The sequence below is a fragment of the Anser anser genome (assembly GCF_964211835.1).
Source record: "Anser anser genome assembly, chromosome: 2".
In the NCBI taxonomy this organism is placed as follows: domain Eukaryota; kingdom Metazoa; phylum Chordata; class Aves; order Anseriformes; family Anatidae; genus Anser; species Anser anser.
This window is the reverse complement of record NC_139721.1, coordinates 68,676,830-68,704,826: the sequence shown is the minus strand read 5'-3', so window position 1 is coordinate 68,704,826 and position 27,997 is coordinate 68,676,830. Positions and strand designations below refer to the sequence as shown.

The following is a 27,997-nucleotide window of genomic DNA, read 5'->3' as shown; positions in this document are numbered from 1 at the left end:
AAAAACATCACGTACAGAAGTTTCAGTGCTGCTTCTGAGTAGCTCCTTAAGATTAATACGATGCATAGTGGGAATTTCATTTTAATAGGACATAGAAATACTGGTGTTTTATTAGGGAAATACAAAGCAACTATGAGAAAATATGCATAAGCTTTTCTATTGCATGCATGGGGTTAAACTAAACATTTTTCCATCATAAAATCTTTTGGCACTTATTCCCCGGAGGGCAAGTCAGTTTTACTTTCACTTTATAATAATTTGATCTGAGCTGCTATTTCAAGTAAAACTTCTTTGCTTATTCAACTACAGAGAGACCAATCTAAATGATAAGATTACGCTCAATTACTTTACCGAAGTTCATAGGCTGCATTAGATAGACTTCAATAATACAGCTCATTAAATACATTTTTTTTCTTTTATTACTTTTTTTTTTTGAAGAAAAATATTTTGTAAATTTTTTCTTGGCTGACTAATTTTCTAATACCTCCAAAAATGATGTAATGCTTCAGTACAAAAAGCATCACCTAACTGGAAGATACCATTTTTCCCATGAAAAAAAATAAAGATCTAACAGACATAAATAGGCTTCTGTCAATAATTTAATAGGAATGCAATTATACATTGGCATAAATGTTAATACATTCTGATATTTGGCCTAAATTAGCTTCTACAGCTTATTTTCCGTTAATTAGGTGCGCTCCCAAGCATAGATTCAAAGTCTTCAACAATCACTTCCAGGAATGTGCTAAGAATGAAAAAGTACATTCATCAAAAAACAACATGTTAGTAAAACACAGTTTTTAATAATACTGAAATAGTATGACAGTGGTACAGATTTATTAACTGCTTCTGACAAAAGTAATGAAACAACAGCTTCCTAATGACTAGCCCTGCACACAGCAATATCTAAGAGAAAAAGAGAAAATCTACTTAACACAGATCTTAACACAGGACTGCTTTTACTAAGAACAGCATGCAGCTTCTATATACTCCTATATATCTTTTTTTTTTTTTTAACTTCAGTGAAGTCCAGTGTATTATAGTTAACAAAAAGAAAACTAAAAATCACTGCTGACACAAGCACGTACTTCTGGCCCTCTTTTTAAGTGACTTTTCATGTGACGCACAGCGTTGGGAGGTTTGGCCATTTCTTTCAATCTAACTTTGGACAACACAAATGCTCTGCTGGTTGCTGTCATACAGCTTTTCAGAAGGAGTCTGTAGCTTTTCCAGTGGCATTACCTTTCATTGGATGCAGACATGATCATGTCTTGCACTGCCAGTATCCTGAAGAGCAAAAGGTATGAGTAGAAATAAGCTTTCTCAAAAGCAAGGGCAGGCTAACATGCAGGGGCTGTCAGGAATGGCCTGAACGTAAAACTACCATTATTTTTTCCCTCAAACCACACCACCTGATGCTTGCAATTTGTTGGCAGTATCAGATTCGTTAGTGTTCTCTGCAGTTCTCTGGCTGCAACAGGACAAAAATACCTTTTCCAAAGGCCAGTGACTGAAAAGGAATCCAAGTGAAGTCTGCTTGAGTTTCCAATTGTACTACAATGAATAACCAAAGCAGAACTTTGCCTTCAGGTCACAGAGATCTTACCTCTATGGAACAGAGGAGATTCCTTTCAAATGTGAGAATATGCAACAGGGTCCAATTCAGAGCCTCTGAATTATTTACGAGGCTCTGCTGGACCCTGTATGAGTTAAACCATTAACAAATACGCTATAATCAGCACTTCCTAAACATACCACACTGATTACCTTCTTGGTTGAGGGCCAAGTTAAAGAGCTGGGCCATGATCTGCACAGAAGCTTAAACGACCTTTGAAACAAAAGAGAGCTTGGTTTCTTGAGTAAAACGTGCCGGGCCGCTTATATTGCTGCCTCCCTTTACAGCACCTACAGGACTTCTGCAGTCTCTGGGGTATGCACGCACTCTCTAGATGTCCAGGTATCAATTCGAGAAGTTCAATCTTTTTAATAACACATCAACAAAAGGAGTAGGACATGCACAACATAGAGCTACAGTCTCAAATGACATAAATCAGCACACAACAGTCAGTTGCATCACACAAAAAATTGCTCCAGAAGGGTATTCAAGACGCCAGGTGACTGGGTGCCTCCTCCAAGCAAATATATGCACGAGTATGTGCATATCGTATCAAGAAGGGTACATGACTACACGTACATAAGTAACACCTTATAAAGGTAATGTTTTCATGTTCCTTCTTGCAGCAGAACACGAGGAAAAGCGCAGGTGACTCTGGAGACCATCTTCCCTTACAGCTCTTTTCCACCTTGTCTTCTCCACTGTTCCTCTAACTGTACTTTCTGATATTTTTCGCCAAGTAATAACCTAAAAGTCACTACATATGCTTTCAGTCTCACATGCTTTCGTGTAAATTAAGAGCGACCATGTTGGAACTAATACAGTAACCCCGGTTACTTTCCCTCATTAACCTAAATATTGCAATTGTTTGCTCACGTGACAGACTGCACTGACAGACAAAACTCTTTCAAGGCACTAAGTCTCGTTCGTTCCATGTACCACTTAGCTTCCATAAACTACCACGTTATCAAAAAATCAAAATACTATTCAGTATCATGGCACAGTGCACCAAGACTGGAATTGCTTTAAACAGAAATCTCTTTTCCTGTTTCATTTTCAAAACAAATAAAAGGATGACTTTTTTTTAATAGTCAATGGTATACTTTTGTACCTTTCAGAAAATAAAGACAATAAGTACCTTCTAGTAGAAATAATACAATGCATTCTTACCACATTTTCTAAATAAGCCTTTGAAAGATTTAAGGAAGAAATGAAGAATGGAGATTTGTCCTTACAGCATCTCCAAAGGAAAAGGCTTCTATATCATTTTCTTGTTTTTCCATCAAAATTAGTATCTACAGAACAGCATCAACACTCAATGAAAACAATACCACCTCTTGCTAACACACCAACCTTTTTTTTGGGGGGGGGAGACGACGACAAGGTTTTTGTCTGTTGAAGAAAGAAAAGATACTCCACCTTAAGTCCCATCCCCCAAACAGGGTGGGGGACAGACCAAGATAAACAAGGATAACTAAAATAATCTGAAGTGCCTCCTTAACCCTTGTTACCAGTGGATATCTTTGAAGGTCAGTGGAAACACTTGTAATTTGAATAAATTTGCATTCAATAGAGAATTTCAATGCATGGGACTTGAGTTCTAATGCTGGTTAGCTCAGTGCCAGCCCATTCAGTTAACTACTCTTTTCCTTTGCAATTTCACTTTGCTTCTAGGGGTGCTCTGTGTTTAAATAAAGGTAGGATCTGGGGTACCTGTGAAGTTTATCCAATTTACACTAATACTCACAAATATCTGAGTATCATGAACCCAATAATAGACTAACACTACTGACATAATATACAGTTTTTCATATTTGGTAACGACCTTTGCCCTGTAAAAATGAATTTTGCAGTTGCTCCTCTCGTTTTACAGACCCAACATTAAAGCAGTTACAACTTCACCCCAATTTGATATATATACACCTAAAGAATATTTTGCTGCACTTCACTAAATCATGTATCTGCTGTAATTCCTCTCAATTAAAAGGCTTCTTCCAATACTAATGACATTAAAAATGAAAGAGAATTATAATTTCACCATCAATTATTCAAAGCACTAAATACAAATGGCCTCATTAACGCTATACTAGCTTGGAAAGTGAAAAAAAAAAGATTATACATGAAAAAACAAACACTCCCTGGTTTCCCTGATCTCTGAACTCTGAGCTTAAAATCACAACTCTGCTGAAACATCAGCTATTGTGTTTTGCCTCAAGGCAGCTAAGAACATATTATGCCTTTAAAAATCAAGGCCTTCACCTATAAAATGTATAGTCTTGCTGTACTTGAATAAATCACAAAATCAGACCCAGCGTGCCTACTGTGTCTCTCAGTCAGTTTATGACACAATAAATACTATCTAGAAAATACTACCCAGATAAAAACACACAGAGCATACTCAGCCTTCAGAACTGGCTGTAGGATTGGATCTGAGTAGCGATTTCACAGCTGGAGCATCCATAGCTCTCAGAAGTACGCGGGGGCCGGAGTTGCAGACAATTCCCAGTCCACTCTTCAGAGACCACCTCTACTGGTGCAGAGCAAAGCAGAGACAGCTAACCACTCCTATGCTTTACATGGGCAAAAACAAATCAGATGGCAGATAAAGAGTTATGCAAGCAACTAATTCTGTAGCATGAAGTGAGGATGGAGAGGAATTTTAAGTGAGGTGAACGTTATTCATGACAATGAATGATCAAATTAATAATGAACAGTATTATCGTAAATGGAAAAGTAATAGTCATTTGCTAATACCTCAGAGCTATTTTCTGTGCTGTTAATTTTCAAATACTTCCTCATGCTCGCTAGTCTAAAAACTATAACTAGAAGTAACATGACAGAATACTATTGAGTTTCTGTAATGAGCTCTTATAATATCCTGAAAACGTCTATTTTTTGTGGAATTTGTGCTTTCGGGCGTAACATTACCATATTTCCCCACAGCAAGTACATTTAAGGCAACAATTGTATGTTTGGTTCTTAGCACTTGCATTTCAAAGCTACTTATTTGTCATTAAGGTGAAATTCATTTGTAGTTCCTGTTTATATTTGGCAAAACTACAAGAACATTTTTCACCAGAAGGATCACACAGGAGAAGTGCATCACCTAAACATATCAAAACCACCTCCTAAAATGCTTAGTAAAGGTTCCCAGTGGAGCACAGAAAGGTACAGCATTAAGCGTAAACTATTCTCTATATCCATCCCATAATCAACCTATTAACAGTACATACTCTGAAAAGTTCAGGGATGAAGCTACAGCAGATTGCATCGCCCATCAGGAAGGACATCGTGCCAAGATTCCCCTGCACCTGAAGGAGAGGCACACTCTGTGGCCACTGTCCCATCCTCCTTGGCAGAGAAGACACCTCTTCATCTTCACGTGTTTTGAACACTCGATGTTCTGAACGTTTGGTTGAATTATTTCTGCTCATGAAGGGTAAAATTCAGCTGAGGTCTGACATTACGAAGCAACGTTGTCTTGCTGGCACGTGGCACAACCTTGTTCTTCCAAAACCAGAAGCAGCTCTCTGCAAAGCCCGGCAAAGACCTCCATATTCCAGAATATATTCCTACCACTGTTGGACACCGTGTTCCTCTTTGTCAGTGGCACCACAGGAGAAAAGCTTTGCTTCACCTGCCCCTACAATCTTGATACCTCCTGGGAGAAGGTTGCAGCTCCAACTACTCTCTTTGGGGGCCAGAAGGGTATCCTTAGCAGTGGCTGAGGAATTAACAACAGAATTTAACACTTCTCGTAAGTCAGCTCCAAGCCTATTCCCTGCACTTTTGCAGGGAAGCAAGAATCTGCCCCAAATATATCACAGACATGCACACAATGCCACTTCCTCCAGGGAACCTCACAAGGATAATATATACAGTGACATTAAGCTACATTGTGAAATTTCCCTGGAAATATTCCTTGTAAAGGAATCATCATATAAAAAGCAGAAACTCAAAATTTCCTGATACTGTCTTTAGAGAACTTCAAGTGCCATCAATGGTGTCAAATTACCCTGATTTATGGATAGTCACCCTTGAAGTACTGGCTCTTTCCAATATAAAAGCACATATTTCCACAGATATACCTCCCTGTATCCCTCACTGCCAGTTCTCTGAAAAAAAGGAAAACTGGATTTCATTCCTTTAGTAATTTTAACCACAGACATGTAATAACAACAAAGAAAACAAAATCAAGTGCCATTAAGACCCTGCAATCTTTCCTCTTACGAAGCCACAGTCACTCATATTATTCAATTCTATGTTTGTTGCTGTTGCTTATCAAAGAAATAGTTTTTTTAACCAGCACTGTGCAAAAGTAACACAATGACTTCAAAGTCCCTGGAGAACAATTCAAGAATCACCTCCTATATGGAATGACAACCTTCCCCGAAAGTTATGCTTCTCAGTAAAAAAATTATGGCAAAACACACCACGAGGAAAGAAGAATGTCCTTTCCCTGCTCTGGATCCTGGGGGCGGACTGGAACTCAAACCTGCGCAGAGTGGACAGGCCGTGCACCTCCGCCGTCAGACTGACGTGCTGAACTGCCAGCTGCGATTCAGCTCCACCACAGCCAGAATAAAACACAACAGGAAAAAAAAAAAAAAGTGACAGAGAGAAGGCAAAAGAAAGCATGTCTTGATCATCTCAAGCAAAAGATTAAAAAGGTTTTTTTGGATTGATAATGTAAACCAAAGAATTAGCCTCTAACACATAGCATTAATAGCAGTATAATTGGCAGAGAGCACGAGCAAACATGTTTTGCTAATATTTGTAATTTGTCTGCTTGCATGAGTTCTGAGCTTGCCCACTGCAGGGACACAAATTCAAGAGGGAAGCAATGTCATCTACTGCACCTGACTGATTTTCTACCGCTCCAATTGTTTGGAACGATCACACTGCATCTAAGCATTGTCCTCCATAAAAAAATGGGTTCAATAATACGGACCTCCTTCGACACACTTTGAAATGAGCTGCTGCTGAAAGCTCCTGAAGGGCTAGGGGTTTGTATTGTTTTATTCCCCGTGCTTGCATCTGTTTACAAGCAATATCACAAGGTTTTGTTTTCCTCTGAATACCCTGTATCATCTTCCAAATTACTTTAATGTTGTGACATTTAGTTATATCGGCATAATGCTTTTACTGTTGACAAATGTACACTATAGCAATGTGCTGAGGTATCAATCAAGAAACGAGAGCCTCTGCTTAATGCATTCATTCTTACACTCTGAATTCAAACAAATGTTTATTCCTAGTCAGTATTGTTCTTGGCACATACAACAGACAAAAGAAGAGTTTAATACAGCTTAATTTGAGGATTTTTATTTTTTTGGAAGTCAACAGAACAGGGCTGCTTTTTATGTATCTGCTTGTTTTTTGTTCTGGAGGAAGTGAGGTGCAGCCTCTGGGGATCCTGTTGGTTTTTCCCAGCTCCATGCATCTATGTATATTAGAGAGATCACACTCCAGAAAATAGACAGTACTGGAAGACTTGCAATAAAAATGAGGAGATGGTGATACTGAATAGTAAGAAACACTTCCTAAACATTTAGAAGATGCCATGCACCTGAGACAAACTTAGCAGGAAATAAGCAAGTTTTACCTGTGTAAGATACTAATTTTTGCTGAAGTCCAAACTTGCTCTTCATCAAGTCAGTAAGAAAAGCACAGCAAACTTGACCAAAGAAAGGCTAAGTCACTAGTGAGGCCTTCTCATGATTGTTGGCTGTTTTCCTTTTTTTCCTTATTCCTTCTGCTCAGACTAATACGCTTGAATTTATATATACACCCATTTATTTATATATATGTTTATATTTATATATGTGGCCATTGTAATGATTGTTTAGTGGAGAGACACCTTGCCCTAAGAGGATCTGCTTGAGCACAGGGTTGGACCAGATAACCTGAGAGGTTCCTGCCAACCTTAGCCATTCTGTGATGCTGTGATTATAAGCAATTTTACATTTAACACTGAAATACAAAAACCAGAAGTGGATCATTGTGAATTACCTGCCATGGGACTGGTTCGGAAGACAATCACATTTCTACCACCAGAACAGAAGGAAGCAGAAGCAGCGGTGGCTGATAGTAGATGCTGGATGTACCCATACAGTATCGAGTGTTAAGGTTTGACGATCTGATCCGACACTTTTGGAAACATGACAGCTGTCATGAGATTATTTGCTGCTGTGTTCCCCCCACTTCAAAGGCACTGAAGTTTATCCGGAAAGCATTGCAGTGTAATCCTCGTGACACTTCACAAGCACACCCATTCTTTTCTGTACTTGTAGAAATGGAAGAAAAACTGATTAAAGTTCTGATGGTACCAGCTACTTAATCTCTCAGGAGTTGTCACGCTCAGTGATGCAAAGCCAGGAGTATCGACAAAGTGCTTCCAGACCAGCGTTACACACTGTGAACTCTCCAACAGTCCATGTGTTTAAAGGAACAGAGGTTTTCATAACTCTTTTTTAACGGGTAGCTTTAGCTCCCATGAGCTAAAAAGCCGGCTATACCATTCATTAGAGCTAATCGGAATAAAAACTCCCCAGTGAAAGCTGGTATTTTTAAATCTGACAATTCTGAAGGGGAGTGACGGGGGGAGTTTATCCCAGATCTTAGGAGGAAAAAAACATCTGGAAAGAAAACTCAGTAGAAAAAAGTATTGGCGTAACCCACCAGGCTTTATACTTTTTCATAGCTCCTGAAGTACTCAATCTCATATTACTGCAGACTTTTAATGATAACCAGTAGGGCTGGCTTGAGTTATAAGGGAGAGAGCATTTCACTGGACTAGAGACACCCTTTGGGAAAGCTGATATTGAAAACCTGGGGTTGTTTTCGTTTCCTTTTATTTTTTCCCCCATAGAGTCTATATCCCAAGGAGGCTTCCCACCATGCCACAGGAATGCTTTGTCGTCTTCTATCCCCAGATCTCTTCCAGGGTGCAGCTGGGTCCGTGGAGGTGCACACGAGCAGCCCATCCTGGCTCCACAGCTCTGCGACGCTTCCACTGCTCTGCAGATGAGCTTCCCTGAGCCTGAGCATAAGGTAGCTCCTAACAAAATTGCCATTACTCCCCTCCTTACTGCTAGAAGTCTGGCTCCTTTCCAGGCAGTAGTTCATCACCTAGATTAGATCACTCTAAATTCTATTTTTCTTATGAAAAACCCTAGGCCTCTAAAGGAATAGAAGACAGAAGGTTTAAAACCAAACTTGACAATAAGCTAAGGAAGTTACTATTGAAATAGCTCTTTGTGGCATGAAAAGGAATATTAAAGAAGCTTACTTTCTGTCCTTAGACATCTGTCTCCTTTCCTCTCACCCATGCTCACCTTCTTCCTTTGGCTCAGTGTTTTACAGAGAGGCTTTAAAGAATGCAGCTGAAGTGGGAATCAGCGCTCACGATCAGTCATTCTCAAGGAAAATGTACCATAGCATCAAACGATGTTAGGAACAGAAAGAACAGAAAAGGGTGCTTCCTAAGGAACGTGTTCCCTTTATGTTGCAGTTACAGTGGTTTGTTCATAGGAGAACCATTTCCACACACAGTAATCCCTTCAACACTGTAGAGCCATCAGAGAGGTGTGAGCACATCAAGAGCTTTTCATTCTAATCAATGAAAGGCTAAATCTCTGCTTAATTCCAAAGCCAAAGCCTTTGCTCCAGGTTTACTCTGCAGAAGAAAAATTATTTGCTGAGCATTTGAAAAGTTACTCTGCTATTTTCAAAACGACTCTGAAGGACCAAGGACAGATACAGCTTCTTTTGCCATGACTTTTTAGTCAAACTAATCCTTAGAGTGTTTCACCTGAGCATGAACTTGGAGTAGTTTCACCGAAATCACCAATTTATTTTCCTGAAAAATGATTGATTTACAGCTACTGTTTCACTGAGACTCACATCCAAGAGAACTTGCATGAAAAATTATAAATAAGATTCTCTCAAAGACCCCAGCTTTGCCAGTTAGGATGACTTTTGGAGGTATTTAATACACACAGCAAATAATTTTCCCATTACAACTGTCATAATTTTTCTCTTCTACATTTCTGCTGTTCGTGAGTTAGGAGAAACACTGAGGCAGTTCACTGATCAAACATTAACTAGACAATCCTTAAAACAGAGGGCTTAAGTTTACTACCAGAAAAAGCTGGCATGGGCATACATCTCAGTCAAATCACAAACAATTGGGAGCAACAGACTGGAGAAGAGTTCGTGAGGCCCCATGCACACGGACTGCGTTGACCCAGGACGCGAGGCAAGTCACCTGTGGAGCAGTGCAGCCACAATGCTCTTTTGGTTTCCTTATTTTATCTTCAAAGCACGCCTCTGCGGCCATCCCTTAGAGGGTGTTTTTGCATCTTTAAGGTCTCATGCAGAGAATTTTATGCTCACAAAACACATCTTATGTAGTTTTTAATTTCTTACATAACGTGAGTTTCCCAATTCACTTCTAATGAATTTAAATGGTGTGTGGTTTTCTTGGCCTGCAGCAGTAATAAATTATAGCCCTTTTAGAAGGACAGCCAGTCATCGTGCATTTGTATCATCAGGCTGTCTCTGCAGCATTGTACCTGTCACTAAGCATCTATGACAAGGTGGTACGAAGAGGACTAGCACCATATTGCTGCACGTCACGACCACCCTCATGCCACGATACGTTACTTCCACAACTTGCACGTGCTTAAGGGAAAGCATTTAAAAGCTGCTATTTGTTAATCAAATGTCTGATTATTCTGGGAACACAAACCCTATGATCATGTAACAAGAGTGCAATGATCTATGTACAGTTTTGTCTGAGCATCTACTCATCCAACTGTAGGTAACAGCACGTTTATGGGAGGGAGGGGAAAACGTGTCTGTGGCTGCAAAGGCTCCTTTTTGTCATGCAGTCTTTAATTTTGCTCTGTTCAGTCCATTGAGCAAGTTGTTTTTGCTAGTTAGCCACTTTTATTTATCTGCTTTTATCCAGTCTCATCAGAAGGCAGCATGCATTATCAAAGCCCGTTGTCCATCACAGCTGAGATCAGACAGGGTATTAAGCAAAGTCTCCCACTCCACTCATTGAGCTTACGTGCTCCAGGATTGATTAAATCTGGAAGTAAAGCCAATGAGCATTTTCCTAGCATGTGATGGATCAAAGCTGACAACAGGACTCAAAAATGTTGCTCACCGCTGCAGAGCAGCTGCGTAACACCTTGTTTTGTGACAACTCTAAAATTTACCTTAAAAGAAATTATAGGCAGGTATACAAATTAGCACAGATCATCAGGACATTTTACTCAATGGTAATAGAAAATCCTTTTTTTTTTTTTTTTTTTAAATAGGAAGGCAACATTTCTACACACAACTGATCCCATCAGCTCCAAATCAGTGAGTTATGGCAACTTCAATGCACTGTGTGGCATGGACATAGGAAAGTGAAAAATCCTGGGCCTCAATTTCTTACTTTGGAAGGAATTACAGGACAAACCCTGTGATGATGGTACAACTTTACTTGACCTGTTAAGAAGTTTGAAAATGGGTACAAACAGTGATATTTGATGTGTAATTGTGCATTAATGAAATGAGTTCACACGTTAGTTTAATTAATGAATACTTGTTCAAATGAGCTTCCTGTCATCTTTCCAGATTTTAAATTAGAACATTATTCTACACAATGCCAGAAGAAGTTTAGTTGTGTAACTGTCCTTCCCCAGTTAACCATGTCACTAGAAGATCACACCCTTACATCTCTCTCTCCTTAAAGAGGACCACAACTGACAAAAATGCTGTCCAGTCATGTTCCTCACTTCCTTTTTTAAAACAATTTTAAGTCCTGTTGCTCCAGGGACTAACCTGAATGAGCGCAGAAAGCACATCTTTTTACTTCTCTTCTAAAAGGCGTATTCCCCTGGCTACTACAAGAGAGGAGAAGTGAGTCAGAAAAATCTTGAAAGCAAGGGAGGGAAACAAAACAGCATCGGGAGAAGATTTCTCTCCCAGACCTGCCTTCCAATTTTACATCTGTATTTCACAGACCAGAAACGAAAAAGGCAATTTAACACTTTCCTGCATGCCTGTCTTACAACATCTGCCTGCCCAGGGTCATATCACTTCCACATGGCCGGAGGAAAGTGAAGGGGCAAAGAGAACCACTGCACAGGACCTACCTGAGCTGCCAAGAACACTTCCAGGAGTGTAATGACTTGCCTCATTAGCAATGAAACTAATGAAGTCTGACTTTTCACTGCTTTGCGCCCTGTCTTTATGCCTCCCTGCTCTACCATATGCCCACTTCTCCATGACTCTGACATCCCTTTCCCACACCTTCAGCTCTTGAGCCCACCTTTTCCATAACACCTCCACAAGCCACATCTCCTTCTCCTAACAAATGTGACAGGAACCAGCCTGTGACTGCATCCAACTTGTTTGTGTACAGATCACTATGCAGACAGGGCAATACTACCAGCACTATTAACTTAAGAAGAGAAAAAAAATATATACCAACCCCAAGCTGACATATTTATAAGAAGAAACTTAAAAATGGGACTGGAAAAAAAATCTAAGTTCAGTAAGATATTGAAAAACAAACAAAAACACCTTAAAAACATTCTAGTGTCAGCTAAAGGAGAGCATCTGCACTGAATATTCTTGTGCCTTGGGCCAAGACAGCCTATTAGAAAAACCTGAGACATTTGAGAGCTCAGCATCCTACTTCCTAAATATCATCTCCACGTCAAGCAACCGCTAGCCTTCTGCTCTGCAAATATATTGTGTTGTCTAGCCATTTATCAACTCTCGTATCGGTGCTCTTTGCTATGCAGCACTCCTTGCAGTATGGTCTTCCTGAGCTCAGTGACAGTCTTTTCACATCCACGTGAAGCCTCTGCAGCACCTCTCTGATACAAAGTATGCAATGAATCAAGGCGACCAACAAAAACTGACCGCTCACCTCTCCATTTGTCTTTTTGTCCTTAGACTGGGAGTACCCTTGAATTCTGGAGAGCAGCTTGGATACGAGGACTGATGCAATAACACATAATGGAAATTTCAAGACCTGCACATGCCAGGTTTTGCTCTCACAGATGAAATTCTGGTACAAATACAGGGAGACCAGGAGCAGACAGTATCTGTCTGAAAATTTACGAACACTCTTTGATTAATGATCCTTAATTTCATATATATATATATATATATATTTGAGAAAGAACAATACAACAACAACAAAAAACAACACATAAACCATAGTATAGAAATATATAGAAATATGCTGGGAAGAAATCAATACACATCACATATATAGCAACATCCTAACAGAGGAGAAGGACAAACAGGAGAGGACACAAAGGCAATGGAATGCAGAATGCAGCACTGATGGGGGATTTTGTAGGAACAAGACTGTGCTGCATTTCCATTTTTTCAGTAGGAGATATGAAAGTATCACGTGCTTTACTAAATAAAACATCTGCTTATTTTAATACTTCCATACTCTTAATATGTCTTGTACAGACATTAATTTTAGAGATAACGTATCTTTTAATTAGAAATGCAAGTTTTATAAATTGATGTCTGATACACTGCAGCATCCATGCACTTCCATTAAGCATCTTTACAAATCAATTTTTTTACTCTCTACATGTAAATTTATATATCTAATGTCCATATAAATTTATTTCCTGTTGTAAAGAATCTAGCCCCAACTGGTCAACTATGCATTTCTAAAACTCACCTCAATATTCCAAGTTCATGACAACTGCACCAGGTTTCTAGGGTGTGGTACTTGGCTGTTTCCTCAAGATTTCTGTGCTCCAGAGAGGGCTTTGAGTTTTAAGTGCATTGTGCTATGTGGCATAGGCAATTATGGACCCAGTGTAATGGTGCAGTGAATGTCTTTATGGGTATTAAACCACCAAATCTGAAGTTAAAACTGAATTATAACTGTTATTCTAATACAATTCAAGACAGAAAAGGCATTACCTGAATCTTTGTGGGAATTTTTCCCCTCTCTTAAGTAACTAAAGATCTATTCAATACTGAAACAGTAGAGTGACAGTATCATTGATACCCTCCACTAAGAGCTGCATCCATCACAAAGCACAAAAGCTCACCCAAGACCGGGTGATCAATTGCAAGATCAGTTGTGCATGAAGCAGACCACTGACAGCCTTTCGGACCCTGATATGCAAGATTAGGAATTCCTCGACAGCACCTCCTGCATATAGTCAGAGAAAAGGAAAACTTCTGAAACTGACCCACAGTTGGTGTTACAACTAACTTCACTTTACGTTCCCCATATGGCTCTTCTTTTATATCAGTTCTTTATAACAGCGTATTTAGATAACTACCGCCAGCTTGAAATCAACAGAGAGCATTAGGATCTTACTTGACCAGCTAAATTGTTTTTTTACAAGGCAGTTGTCACGTAGCAGTGCAGTTACACTACCTATATTGCAGCTTGTATTTACAATGCCTTCTCCACCCACTAAATCCATCTTCCCTCAATGTCTTTGACTGTTTCGAACTGTCCACCAGCAGCCTCCTTCAATAAATAATTTCTCTTGCTTTCTTTTCCCTGCAAATAAAAAAATGTGTTTCACAAAACCAAATCACCTGACACTGGGGCTACAGGGGTATCCAGTTGAGGACAGCGGCAGGAGAACAGCCCAGGGATCTCACAGCCACCAGCCTTGCACAAGGTGGGATGAGGAGCTCCCAGTTTTTCAGTAATAGGTCTCACAGGTTGCTTCCACTCTTCCTAACTAGCTAGATCCAAACATCCGTGAAGATACATTTTTTAACGTCTTGACAGTCACCCTAGATGCCTAAAATACACGTAGTGTCATTTTCTGAATCCTAAACTTTTCCAAATACTAAATTTACAGAGAACCTGCCAAAAAGATCAAAATAATATGTTCTGTAAAGAACTGTTATTTTCCCCCCCACACACAAAAAGCGTATGGCTAATATAAATTTTAAGACAGCCCAACAGGATATAAAGGCTATGCTAGTATGCGTTTGGGATGACTGCTGTACCTCACTCATGGTTTACGACTTATACAGAATGTAACAACTTCAAACTCACTCTGCTAAAACTTTGGATCCTGTGTCTTCACATTTTACCACTGCTTGGGCTGAAGCTGTCCATGTGCAATCTAGCCAAAGCCAAGGACCCTCGGTATCTGCACTCAAATTACACAGCCTGAGGGGAATCACCTTTTTCTCCTTCTTGCTCTGGACCAGAGCACTGCAACAGAAGCTGTCCTTGGCCCCTCCACAGCCTGCACCTGCTCAGCACCACCAGCAGCACCTTGGAGTGTCATCCTGTACTCCCAGGAATGGGAAAAGTCAGTCAGATGCAAGAAGGAACCAACGCGCATCCTCTGCTGCCCTGTCCTTTGCACGGGGAGTCTCCTCTTGATCGTGGGGATAGCGCCAGGCAAAAACGTCCACCGGAGAAAGGCTCCAAGCCATAAGGCAAACAAGTACAATGCCACACGCCTTGCTTATAGTTCAGCACAGACCTTGGGAAACAGTGAGTCAGAATAAACTTACTCCTTATATCAACCTAGTTTTTGAAACGACATGATGAGACTTGAATATTGCTAACTTGTGCGCAAAGAGGCTAATAATGAAAGTTTTTTGCTGAACACACACACTTAGTCTTCAACCAGCAAATAACAGATTGGAAAAAAAACCAGATTCATTCACAGGTAGAAATTGCTGGTAATCAGCAAACGAGCAGAAAGTAACAAACACGAGTGGAAGACAGCTGCCAGATCTGGTCTTTTCTTTCAAAAAAATGTCAGGCTACAAAACTTTTTTTCTAAGAATTATATATATAAAACAGGCACAAACTGAAAGCTGAGATCCAAAGCTGGTAGAATTACTGGTTTGACAAGGCAACCACATTTCCGTACCAGTGGAGAAACGGAGGTCACGCCTACACTGGCAATCAAACCAGGAGCTGAGCACAGCTCGGCAGGCTCACGGTTCGCTCATCCTCACACGTTTCATAAAACGCAAGCAGCAGCCAGCTATCAACAGAATTACTCCGAGCTGACACGCCAGAATGCGTCTCCTACTTCTCAAATTTAGCCAAACCTGCAGATTATCCCAAATGTGACAAAATAAATATGCTTTTCTACTCTCAGAGGACAGCGCTGACCTTTACTAACAGATTCACTGAGAACTAACTGAAATGCACGGAGAAAACCTGCTAAGCCTATTAGCTGCTTACAGGAAAAGTATCGGTGCAAATAATTACCAGTAGTATCAGTAAAAAAGTATTATTTTTGTGTAAGGGCAAGTACCCAGCTACTTCTTAACTGAACAACAGATAAGCCCTCCCAGGGGAGACCAGTTCATGAAACATCATTTGAGTTTCAAGGAAACAAAGGCCAGTTTTGTCATTCAAAGCTTAGTCTGCCCTTTGTTCTTAAACAGGCAAGCTACACTGTTACTGTTAGTTGGACATAATCACACACAGACTGCTAAGGTAAAACATGAAATTAGTAGGGCATTACGTTTTTACATTTGACATTTAACGTGGCGGTGCATTTGACATTAAATGTGACAGTGTATTTTAGCTCAAATAAAGGCTACCTTCAGAGAGTCAGCAGCCCTTAAAGAGTACGTGATCACTAATATACCCTGGCTTTCGTTTGGGGCGTGTGCGTGCGTAATCCATTGCTTATTGCTCTTGGAAAGCTCCCGCTGAAATGGACACGGTTACCTTCGAGAAGAATACTGGCACCTAACCAAAACTGGGAAGGTATCTTGGGACCAAATGCTGCATCACAAACCACGTCTGCTTTTTCTTTTTTAAAAACATGATACAAACCGAAGCCGGTATTTTCTTTGCTAAGATAAAAATCACAGAAGCATATTCATTCCCATTACTTAACAACAGAACCTATAAACTCCTGCTGATTCCTTTAGCCATTTCTAAAGCATAATTTACAATCCTACATTGCAGATAAGGGTATGCTGTTCACAAGATTAAAGTCAAGGTCACGTACTGCACATACACTGCTGCTTGTGAAACACAGATCAGTTTCACAGACTCCACATATATTTTTAGAAGGGGCTGCTCAAGCCCTCGGCTAACAGCCCTTGAATTACAAACGTGAAGATAAACCTTGGCTTAAAAGGTAAAATTTACGGCTTCTGTATCAAAACAGACATAGCCCTGCTGATTCAAGGAAGTATGGCCGATCCTTTCATCCTCTCACAGAACCTGAAAGGGAAATCCCCAACGCATTCAGAAAGAACCTTCTGATGGAGACAAGAGTGAAACTCCTATGGACTTTGGTAAGATCACAAGCAGAACATCTTTGAAAAAAAAAAAAAATCCTGCCTTTATAGTGTGTCCAGCAGCTGGCCCTACACATAAATATTGTACCATCTTCTCAACAGACACTTGTACAACTACTCATACTAGAGCTACACCAGAAGCATTACCACCACAGAGTCAAAACTTTATGACGCAGAAAAGGCTTCTGCCTTCCCCAGAGAGCACAAGATGTCCTTAGCAAACACCACCAAGTATCAGTGATCAGGAGGAAGTGAATACACAGACATGCACTAATTTTTATTACCACGGTCTGCATGTAATGGGTTGACACTTTCAACACGGACCCCTAGGTTTAATTCATGGATATCTAGACAGGGAACCAAAAAACGCAACACATAAAAAGTGAACAGCAAAATTGGGATTTTTACACGTCTTTAATGATGGAAAGATCTTTGAGGTATGTCCCAAATGAACAGGCAGAGCAAGACACTACTGTTAGCTACCTAGAGTTTGTTCTCTTTTAACCAGAGGACCTGGTTAAGAACACTCCTTACCAGAAGGGATTAAATGGCAACACCTCTGTGCAGTACTGAGGCACAACACCTTGAACAGCTACAGGTTCCTTTGAGAATCAGCATTTGTACAGTCAGGACTTACCCATAAAGCTGACCTGAGGCCATCAGAGATTCAAAACTTCTGCCTCATCTCCTTTATGTTCTGGCAGGTCACTGAAAATGCTTATGTAGCTAAATACCTGAAAGCCCCACTAATTTCCTGTATGTCGCTTGGAGGAGGCCCCTTTACTCACTTTTACTGCTGTAACCTGTACATGAGCCACCTTCCCTTAGCGTTATTTCAGCAAGGCAACAGAGACCTACAGCTTCAAAAGCCATCTGTAACATCCACATCAATGAAGACCTTCAGCAGCGGGGATACAGCTATATGGCTAAACAAAAAGGGGCCAAGAAACAAGTACAAGCAGCATGCTTATCATCCACACTGCTCCACTGTCACCCAGCTCCTGGACTAGTCCAAATAGTCAACTTTGAGCCAGACAGACATGTTAAGGCGGGGAAACTTAACCTTACACAGTACTGCCGTTACCTAAAGACACAAGTTATTGACTAGAGGAGAGATGCCCCTGTTGTTAACATGAGGATCCCAGGCAGGACAACACATATATATACACACAGCGATCAGTTTACGACACCAATCTTCCTCACAGATGTGAGGAGCTCTCAAGATGAATGGAAGACTATTTATGAATTGAATAAAGCATCAAAATTCTCAAATAAAAATTAAAAAAAAAATAAAAACCTAAAATAGACACTGAACTTCTAGGAAGGGTAGAAGGAATTTGCAATCTAGGTTCCTTTACCATAGACTATCCTGTTTTCAGTTAGCTAAATTATGACAGATTCTAATTTATACCTTGTGTGTGTTGTTGCTGTTGTTTTCTTGAAATATTCTCAAATACTTATTAGCCATGTCTTAGTTTAGTAAACTGCATGACTGAAGTGTAACTTAGTAACTTACATTAGCCATAACATTTTGAAATGGAGGTAAATATGCTCCTAACACGCTGCCTTTGCAGTGACCTCTTACTTGGGAACCCAGACAGACCCACCAGATGCCATTCACTAGTAGATACGCTTGATTTCAAAACCTGGGAGACTCACGAGAAAAGATACTGATCTTCAAGGGTTTTGTAAAGCTATCTGTTTAAATGGCTAAACAACGGCTTTGGTTATAAAACACTAATTTTTCAGAATCTTGGCCTGAATTTACCACCAGCAGTTTCTTGTTATCCAGCCTTCAGTGACGCAACTACCATTGCTAAATACTAGATTTTGAAATCAGCTTACATGCTTGTGGCTAACAAGAGAAGAAAAACTCTTCAAACTGCTGTTTGACATTAAGTTTTTTCCACATTCCCCTAGAGAGAAAAAGTCAAATTTATTTTTTTCCTCAGAAATACTTGTGTGTGAGAAAGCCAGCTTAGATTCTACTACAAAAACTCCAAGAAATGAGAAAAAGGGGTGATAACGTGAAACTTAACATAAAGACGGGTCAAAGCAACAGGTGCAGGGCATCTGAAGTGATGTTATTTATTCTCTATTTAGTTGCTGGGTTTTGGTTTGTTGTTGTTGGGTTTTTTTTTCTAAGTATTTTGAAGCACTAATATCATGGGCATCAATACCTGAGTTGTTTATTTTGGTATACTCATTACGGTCGGACTTGAAGCAATAGGTGCACATTTAAGTAACACGTGCAGTACATAAACACGCCGAATGGCATGTGTGAGCAGGAGAGCTGCATAACCCACAGAAGCAATTTACAAACACCCGCTTAACCACACACCTGTACCACACAAGGGCTGTTTTACCACTTTAATCTCCATTCTCTCTTTTCTTTACCCCGCACGGCTAAACCTCTCTCCCCACCCCACCGCTGTCCCTGCAGCCCCCCCGCCCAGCCCCTCACGGTGCCCGGGGCCACCCCGCCGAGCCCGGGCGGCGCCCGGGGCCCCTGCCCGCCCCGCGGTACCTCGGAGCCGGGGGAACTCGCGCTCCCGGAGCCTGCCGAGGTCGCCGCCGCCGTAGCCGGCGGGGTGGCTGCCCAGGGAGGCCCGGCAGAACAGCGGCTCCCCGGCCATGCCGCGGGTCCGGGGCGGGGAAGGAAGTAGCGAGGCGGGTACGACGCGGCCGGAGAGACGGACCGAGCTGCCCGGCGGGCAGGCGCTCCGCCCGGCCTGGCCCGGCCCGGCCGGCCTCGCCACCCCGCCTCGCTCCTCCCGCCTCACGCCCCCGTGGGGCAGCGCCCGGCACCGCCACCGGGGCCCCGGCACCCCCATAAGGCTGCCGGGTGTCGCCGGGACTCCAGTGCAGGGCCTGCTTCCGGGAGGTGCTCGCGCAGAGCCTCGGGTGCCTGCTCCCTGCTCTGTGACCACCAGGGGCAAAGTAGAGACTGGCCACAGTGGTCTTTCCTGGAGCACAAGGGCACTGGGGTAGGGTAGAATCAGAGAATCGTTCAGGTTGGAAAAGAACTCCAGGATCACCTGGTCCAACCATCACCCTACCACCAATGTCACCCACTAAACCATGTCCCTAAGCACCACGTCCAACCTTTCCTTAAACACCCCCAGGGACGGTGACGCCACCACCTCCCTGGACAACCCGTTCCAATGGCTGACTGCTCTTTCTGAGAAGAGATGTCTCCTCATTTCCAACCTGAACCTCCCCTGGCACAACTTGAGGCCATTCCCTCTGGTCCTATCACTAGTTATCTGTGAGAAGAGGCTGACCCCCAGCTCCCCACACCTTCCTTTCAGGTAGTTGCAGAGAGCAATAAGGTCTCCCCTGAGCCTCCTCTTCCCGAGACTAAACAACCCCAGTTCCCTTAGCCGCTCCCCATAAGACTTGTGTCCCAGGCCCTTCACCAGCTTCGTAGCCCTTCTCTGGGCACATACTTGGTACTCAGTGCCCCTCTTCCTAAATCCTCACCTTTTGCAGAATACTGCTTAACATAGGGATAGCCATGGAAATAGCTCTTCCCTCAAGTCCACCTCCACTTTTCCTCATTTCACCCAGATGATACATCTTTGGTTGCTGCTAATAGATGGTGGAAATCGCTTTCGCCCACCTCCAGTTTGATGTGTCATACTCCTCCATCACGCTTAACCAGCACAACTAGCCACAGGTGCTCTGTGGTCAGCGTGCAGGACCATGTCTGGTCAGAGGCCCGAAGGAGTGCCATGGGCAGGCAGGCACGTATAGAGAGATAATCGAGAACATAAACAACTTTGCTTTGTAGGATAAGCTACAACCACACACACACAAAAATATCAGAGCCAAAGGAAGTTGGTTTTTTTATTTTTTCTCAAAAAGTTTTTCCTGACATTATATCATTTGACAACAGATTTTTTTCTATTTGCAACTCTGCAATATACCCTTCAATATTTAGAGTTAAATGACCCCCCAGTCCAATCCTAAAAATAAAACATTTTACAATAAATCTGCATCAGACTTCCAGTAAGACAGACACTTTATTTGAAATGCTGTTAATTGGTCATCAGTGAGGTAGGAAACTGATGAGAACAAAGTTCAGCCCAAATAGAACTGTATTAACTTAGTATTTTATAAAAAATACTGAATAAAAGTGGTGCAGAAAATTAAAAAAAAAAAAAAGCCTGACATGAAATACTGTGCTAATATGTTCCCTACTTTATATATTAGGAGAATTTGCCCAGTTTAAGAAAACAATCCTGGCTCCAAGGCACTGAGGAATATTTCTATAACGCTGTAAGAATATGTTTATCCCTGACCGTGTCTTCATGACTGGCAGGTGTATAGCCCTGTTTCCAGATGTAGTCCCCTTCTACAGGACTCGCCTTGATACTGTGATGTTCACACCATCACCAGTACTGTAACTCTCTACATTTTGTTTCCAAACCTTGTATTTTTTTTGAATGCCAAAGCCAGAAGAAAAACAAGAACATTGTCATATTATTTGCAAAGTCCTCTGTTTCACTTTGGTGCAATATATCAATGTAAAACAAACATGTCCATTTACAATAATATATCCCACAACATACATATTATGGAACATTTATACATGAACGTTTTATATATGTGAACATTTTAAATGTCCCAAGTATGTGTAACACACATACTTTTGCTCCGAGGCCCAAATGTTATCCAGTCTAAAATTTCAAAGAGTCACTACAATTTAATGTGGAAAAAAACAGTACCTCACCCTTTTTTGGCCTTCAGAATAGTCGAATTTTTAGCTTCAGTTTCCATGAAATGAGGGGTCTGCAGAGAAACAAGAAGTTTCTTTCTTCCATCCATAACTAATTACTGTACTAACTTGCCAGTTTAATCACATGAGGAAAGTTTCACAAGAATCAGTGTCTGGATAGGAGAGAGGAACCTTTGCTATTTCCCCCACTGAAAGAAAAGCTGTCACATTTCAATCCTCAGCTCACCACACGCTTTGTCTGGCAGGTGCAGGCAACAGGCATACACGAGGCTTTGGCACAGCCTCGAGGCATGCTGATCCCTGCCAGGCAGGACTGCACGAGTGTATGAGAGTGGGAGCTGGAATACAAGGGCACAAATCCGTATGAAGCCAGGTTTTAGTTGTCCTGCTGTTCGCAGAATTTAAAAATACATTCAGGACAATAATCAAGACCTTTTGTCATTTCTTTTGATGGGGCCAAAAGCAGGAGGGAAAGATGAGGAGGAAGAAGGAAGTACAAGAATCCAAATGTAAATTCTTTACTGTAATTAGCAATTTAGTTTAAAAGATTGAGTATATTCAGAAAATAGTAGGAGCTTACACAAACCTGAAAATGATCTTTGGGCAAAGGGGTCTGTTTTCTGTTTTGCACAAGGAAAATGGGGTTTAACTGCTAGTAAAAACCTGCCAATTGTTTTCTGATGCTACCTCAGGAACAGCTTCACATTGTTTGTACATCCAGAGAACTTCTGCCAGCATATTCACCTGAGAGCTTGCATAGACACCAGCTGGGACCTAGTCTGAACCTCTCAAACAAAGATGTACTTAGTTATATTATAACTTAATCATAAACTTTACCTAACAGAAGCTGTTACTCAAATCACGTGAAGACGGCAGCTTCAGCGCAATCTTCAGCACAGTAGTATCATGCAGAAATGTAGCACTCTCAGAGCTAACAAAAGACCACATCTGGAAACTTGAAGCCCAAACCAATTTCCTTTCGCACAGGAGAAGACAACTTGGGTCTTCCTTCTCTAACAGTTCTGAGAGATACAATTAGAAGATATAGCACATATCCAAAATATTTAATTTTTGGTCTAGCTGATGATTTCCCAAAACCTAGTTACCAAATGAGCTATACCTTAGTCATTTCCTTCCAAGTGAATAAAACACCTCTGTTGAAAAAGAACAGTTTGTATCCTGACATAATTTTTTTTTAAATAGAACCCTGCACCAAATACTACCCTTTTTTATTTTAATAATTTATGTATTGCAATTTACAAGAGTCAATGTCATCCATATGACTTTTTTTTCTGAAAGTATGTATAGAAAATACATGCCATGACTTTTTCCTAGTATTTCTAGCTTGCTGTTATCAATTTCCATAGCAATTTATTTTTATTGACTGCTTTGTGTAGTTCCCTCATCATTTTCATATATTATGTCAAAGACTTGTATTCAATTCCTTATTGAATCAAAACTAGTCTTCCCCACCAAAACTGACCTTTTTCTTGAGGACAGAATGAAGCTTTCTGATCTTAACAGTAAATTCATTTGAATGATCTAACTTCCATTCACATTTTTGTGTAAATATGTTGCCTTACAATCTTTGTTTTTCTTCTCAGTTTTGGAAGATTGTCCTTTTGGAAGCAACACAGACATAGAGGGAGTACTAATTGGGAATGCTCTCTGCATGTTGCTTCGTTGAATGTAGTCTGGTGATGATCTCTGCTGCCAGGGGAGCTACCAGTTTCCAATACAAAGCTAACAAAACCTTGCCCTGTACACTCAATACAATCTTGAACCACCATAAAGGCCACCATAAATCTTCTAAGTGACACTCTATGTCAGTATAGAAGCTTGTGTTTGAAAATTAGCACAACTTGTAAAAACTAACGAGGTCTTACTGCTGGCTCCATTTCTGAGGTAGACACAGAATGGAATTTCCACATGAAACTGCTTTTTTTTTTAAACGACCCATTGCATATCCATAGTTACAGGGCAGCTGTTCCTCTTTGGTTGCTAAGTGAAGCCAGGGGATCAGTCCATAAGCATATTAATTAATTTATATACATTGGTGGGTAGATATATTGCCTAGAGAGTCATGCTCACAAACCTATAAAATGATAAATGCTGTTATCAAGTGGAACACTGTGCACACATACTGGACCCACAAAGTACAACCATGCGCATACACACTTTTGCAGGTTCTTTCCTTAATGAAGGCTCAGAAGCAGAAACACAGCAACTTAAGTTGCTCATTCCAAGTTTTAGCAGAGTGAAATAATGCCTCCAGGTAAGCTAGTTAGTAGGTTTCTTGATTCATAAATTTAATGTGCAATACTGCCATTCCTTGGGAGATATTACAAAGAAAAGGGTTTCGTTACTCCCTTCAGTGCACTTTGACAATACTTTTTTTCCCCCTCTCTAGCAGTTATTTAAAAGCGCTTTAAAAAGCAAGCAGCAATAGCCTCCACACAAACACTTTGCAAACAACTCAAACTCAGAAAACTATATGCTCTTGTATAAAGGGTTTGCACCGTCCTCTTGCAGCTCTGTAGAAAAGCAAGGGGACTGCAGTATTGGTTCCTAAGGTTCAATGCAAATAATAAACCATCATCATAGTGCAACTACATGATGGGAGGGTATAGAGAAGATCGAATGTGCTCAGTAGAAAAGACAAAAGACAATGGACACAAGCCAGAACAAGGGAAATTCTGACTAGATGGAAGTAAAAGAAAATTTCCGTGAGAGTGGCCAAACACTGGGTACGTTGTTCAGAGAGGCTGGAGAGTCTCCATCCTTAGAGAGACTTAGAGTCTGCCAGTACACAGCCCTGAGCAACCTGCTCCAAGTGAATGTGCCTTGGAGCAGGAGGTTGGACAGGAGACCTCCAGGGTCCCTTCCAACCTCTGTACTTCTGTAATAATTAATTCCAATGATCAGCAAAATATTTCAAATAATTAATGTTTGACTGTTAGCACCAGCTCTCAGATAGCTTGGCAAGCAACAAAAGGTTGTCCTGGGGCAGAAGCATGGATTACACAACATTCCTCTGTCTCCCCCAGCACATTCTGTGACTGTATTTCTAATAGATCTTACTTGTATACAAGCCAACTGCACAGCACTGAATGCACACAGGATCTGTACCTGGTTGCAAATATGCAGAACAGATAATCCTGGTAAAAGAGAAAAAGAGCCACCTGTTTGGTTTACTAAACCAAACAATGGGTTTTGGCACTACCTGAATCATTTATCAAGCAGGGTCAGAATAGCTGAGGTGGAAAGGGACCCTTGGAGGTCCCCTAGTCCCACTCCCCTCCCCAGTCCACTTATCTGTGCTTACTCACCAGTTCTGAACCCTGTCACACCTTGCTTGCTTTATCATTGTGAGAGCAGTATCCCAAGGCACATCTTACAGTCTTCCCCCTTCAACAAAGCTAATTGACAAGGGTAGTACAAAATATGGAGAATAAAGCTGTAGAAAGCCATGAGCTTGGGCTTTGTCTCTGGCGCTGGTCTACTGTATGAACAGGAGAGGTTATCCACAGCCTTTCTGGACATGATAAGTGATTACATTAAATGCTGAAGCAGCTTGGAATTATGTAACAAGGAGCATCATTAAGATCCAACACGATGCAGTATATACGAATGCTGCAAGAAAGGTCCTGGGACAGAGAGGTCTTGCTCTCAGGAAGAATTTCTGCCAGCAGAATGCCAGATCCTGCTCTGCTCCTCTGACACTGAAAGCATTAGTGGAAATTAATGCTACAGCCATTAAATGACTGTACAGAGCTCAGCACAGGCACAGCCTTGCATTTGTGGCTCTATTTTAAGAAAAGCATTACAAGCTTATTGCAGCCCAAATCACACTTGCTGCACATTTAGGTGTGACATAAGCCTTTTCATTTGTTCATTATATACAAAATGAATTTTCACCCTGCTGTATTCCTTTTCGTATCTTGTCATAGAACAGTAAAATAAGGAGTATTTTTCTCAGAATGGAGACATCCTGATGTGTGTACACACTTCTCCAGTCTGTGATTAGTTAACCGACTGATCTGAAAAATGTGTATCAGAAACTCTAATGCAATTCCTTACTGACTGTAAACAGTTACTTGTTGACTATAAGGAAAACTCAATTTTATCTAACCCACCACATAGATACAATTAGTTACAAGTAACCCATTTTTTATATGTCGCTTTCAGCCTACCAGATATAAAAAGCTGCTAAAGCATGTATGTCGAAAGTTGAGATTCCAACTTCGAGTTTATCTCTGTGCTATAGTACTTTTTCTTTTTTTTTAAAAAAAGAAAAAGTAATTAAAATTTCACACAAGAAAAAAAGTTATTTTTTCACTGACATCTGATATTGTCTTCTGCACATGGATTGTTGTCATTAGTAACAAAAATTGACATATTTCTCCTCAGAATTAGGACCGATTATTGTGAAATGTTTAGACTGTTGGTCTCTGGCAATCTTGCCCTAAAAAAAAAAAAAAAGAAAAGAATCTTTACAGTCCTTTATGTAGACAACCCCTCAGCAATCATACTCCTATCGTAGTAGAAGCAAGCAGGAAAATACAGTTTGGTGGCAGAAGTGGAAGGAGGCTGTAAATTCAAACCACAGAAGATGTTTCAGCACTCAGAGGACCTACTCTTGCTCTGAAGTAAGTTGGTAGGATCTGTTGACATGGGCTTTGGCACCCTTGGACTGGGGCTTTGCCCCTGAATAACTGATTAGCAGAAGAACCACCGAGAGACACAGCTGTGCCTGCTTGCTGGCTCTCTGCATGTCCCCCAACACTGCATGAGCTGTGACTGATGGCACCTCGTTTGCTGAGGAGGAACATATAAGGAAGGGAACAGGAGAGATGCAGGAGAGACCTCTCAAACCACGGCAGGGTATGGTGGCAAAGATGCAGTCTTGGCAGAGTTGTAGCCCTACATACCTCTGCATCCTCAAACTGCTTATGATTGACCATCATCCCTTATAAATAAATAAATAAATAAATAAATAAATAGATAAATAAATAAATAAAAATAATAATCACAGCTATCATCAGATTGGCAAGGAAACTCTCAACTGCACAACTGCTGTGTTCTGCCCCATTTCCACACTCCTTTTCAGGCCTGTTTTTTAGGTTATAACCTCTGGAACAGAAGGTTATTACCCTTACTGAATGCATTTGTTCAGTATTCAACATGATCAGCCCCCGCCCCAAGGCAAACCCTGGCCCCCACTTCAACTGGGATGGGTAGTATGTAGTGAGCATCCAATGGATTTAGGCCATAAGCACTGAGACTTGATGGAAGTATTTAATTCCTGCAAGTGTTGCTATAAAACTTTACGTTCAAAGGGTTTAACAGTTATTAAAATATGATTTATTGCAACTGTATGACAAAGCTTTGAGTTGGTAATTTGAATCCAGAAGTTCAAAGGCAGACTTGATCACATAAGCCTTCTCTTTCAAGAGGCTGACTGTGTCATAAACATTACATGCACGAGTTTGGCAAAGAGGAGCCAGGCCATCTCTCATTAAGTCATTGCACACTGACGGCCTTGTGGCCAAAGCAGATTTAAGGGGGAAAGCATTTGTTTGCACCCCTTGTCACCCTAAGAGTCAGGCAAGGGTGCTGGATGGGGATGTGGGGTAAATTGTTTACTGAAGTAAACACAAAACCAAAAGTTCCCTTTCCTGGAGGGACCAAACCCAACACATATGAAGAGTGTCACAGCTGTAAAGACACCAGAACTGAATCTGGTTTGTGATTCAGGTTTTACCACTTGTCCTCACCCTCATCACCTGTCCAGACGGGGCAGTTTTATCACAAGACACCTGTTACAAATCACTACTACACAGAGAAGTAAACATGAGTGATAATGCAGGGCTGGGTTTAAATTATAGGTTTCCTATCACAGCACATCCACCATGACTAGAATTTGTCAATGCGTTCAGCATACTAATGCTTCTTACTTTTAATATAATGTGTCCAGAAAGTATAAACAGTTTCGATCTCTGACAGAGCTACAAGTGTCATGAAAATATTTCACACTGAATTATTAATGTGGATTGGAGAGTCGTCATAATCTCGCTGGCTGAGGTTTAGCAATGCTGACTTTAAATGGCAAACAGATTTCTACAGCTACAAAATCCAAAATGTTTTATATACCCAAATGCAGAAGTGCGGAGAAGATTTCTGTACTGCATAATAGATGCAACACATCCATGCATGTGTTATTTCTGACCATGGAGCTTACAATTTATACCTGTTACTACAAACTACCAAAACCCATTCCCAGCAGTTAAGTTTTAACACACTGGCAGCTTGTCAAGAAGTAATTCCCTGTTTCTTTGAAATAG

The 27,997-nt window shown here is 40.9% G+C and overlaps 1 protein-coding gene across 10 annotated transcripts in view; it reads right to left on the bottom strand.

Annotated features, from left to right (window-relative positions):
* MOCOS (molybdenum cofactor sulfurase) overlaps positions 1-20,049 on the bottom strand; it is a 229,696-nt gene extending 209,647 nt beyond the window's left edge. The window contains exons 1-4 of one of the 10 annotated variants that reach the window (XM_083825292.1): positions 19,440-19,553; positions 11,456-11,517; positions 7,628-7,896; positions 6,049-6,180 (exon numbers count right to left, since the gene is read on the bottom strand). In XM_083825292.1, the coding sequence (XP_083681418.1) occupies positions 6,049-6,180; positions 7,628-7,634 (139 nt within the window). In that variant the 5' untranslated portion in view covers positions 7,635-7,896; positions 11,456-11,517; positions 19,440-19,553. The other 9 variants (XM_083825289.1, XM_083825291.1, XM_083825290.1 and 6 more) reach the window with 9 other exon arrangements.
* Between the last annotated feature and the right edge of the window lie 7,948 nt (positions 20,050-27,997).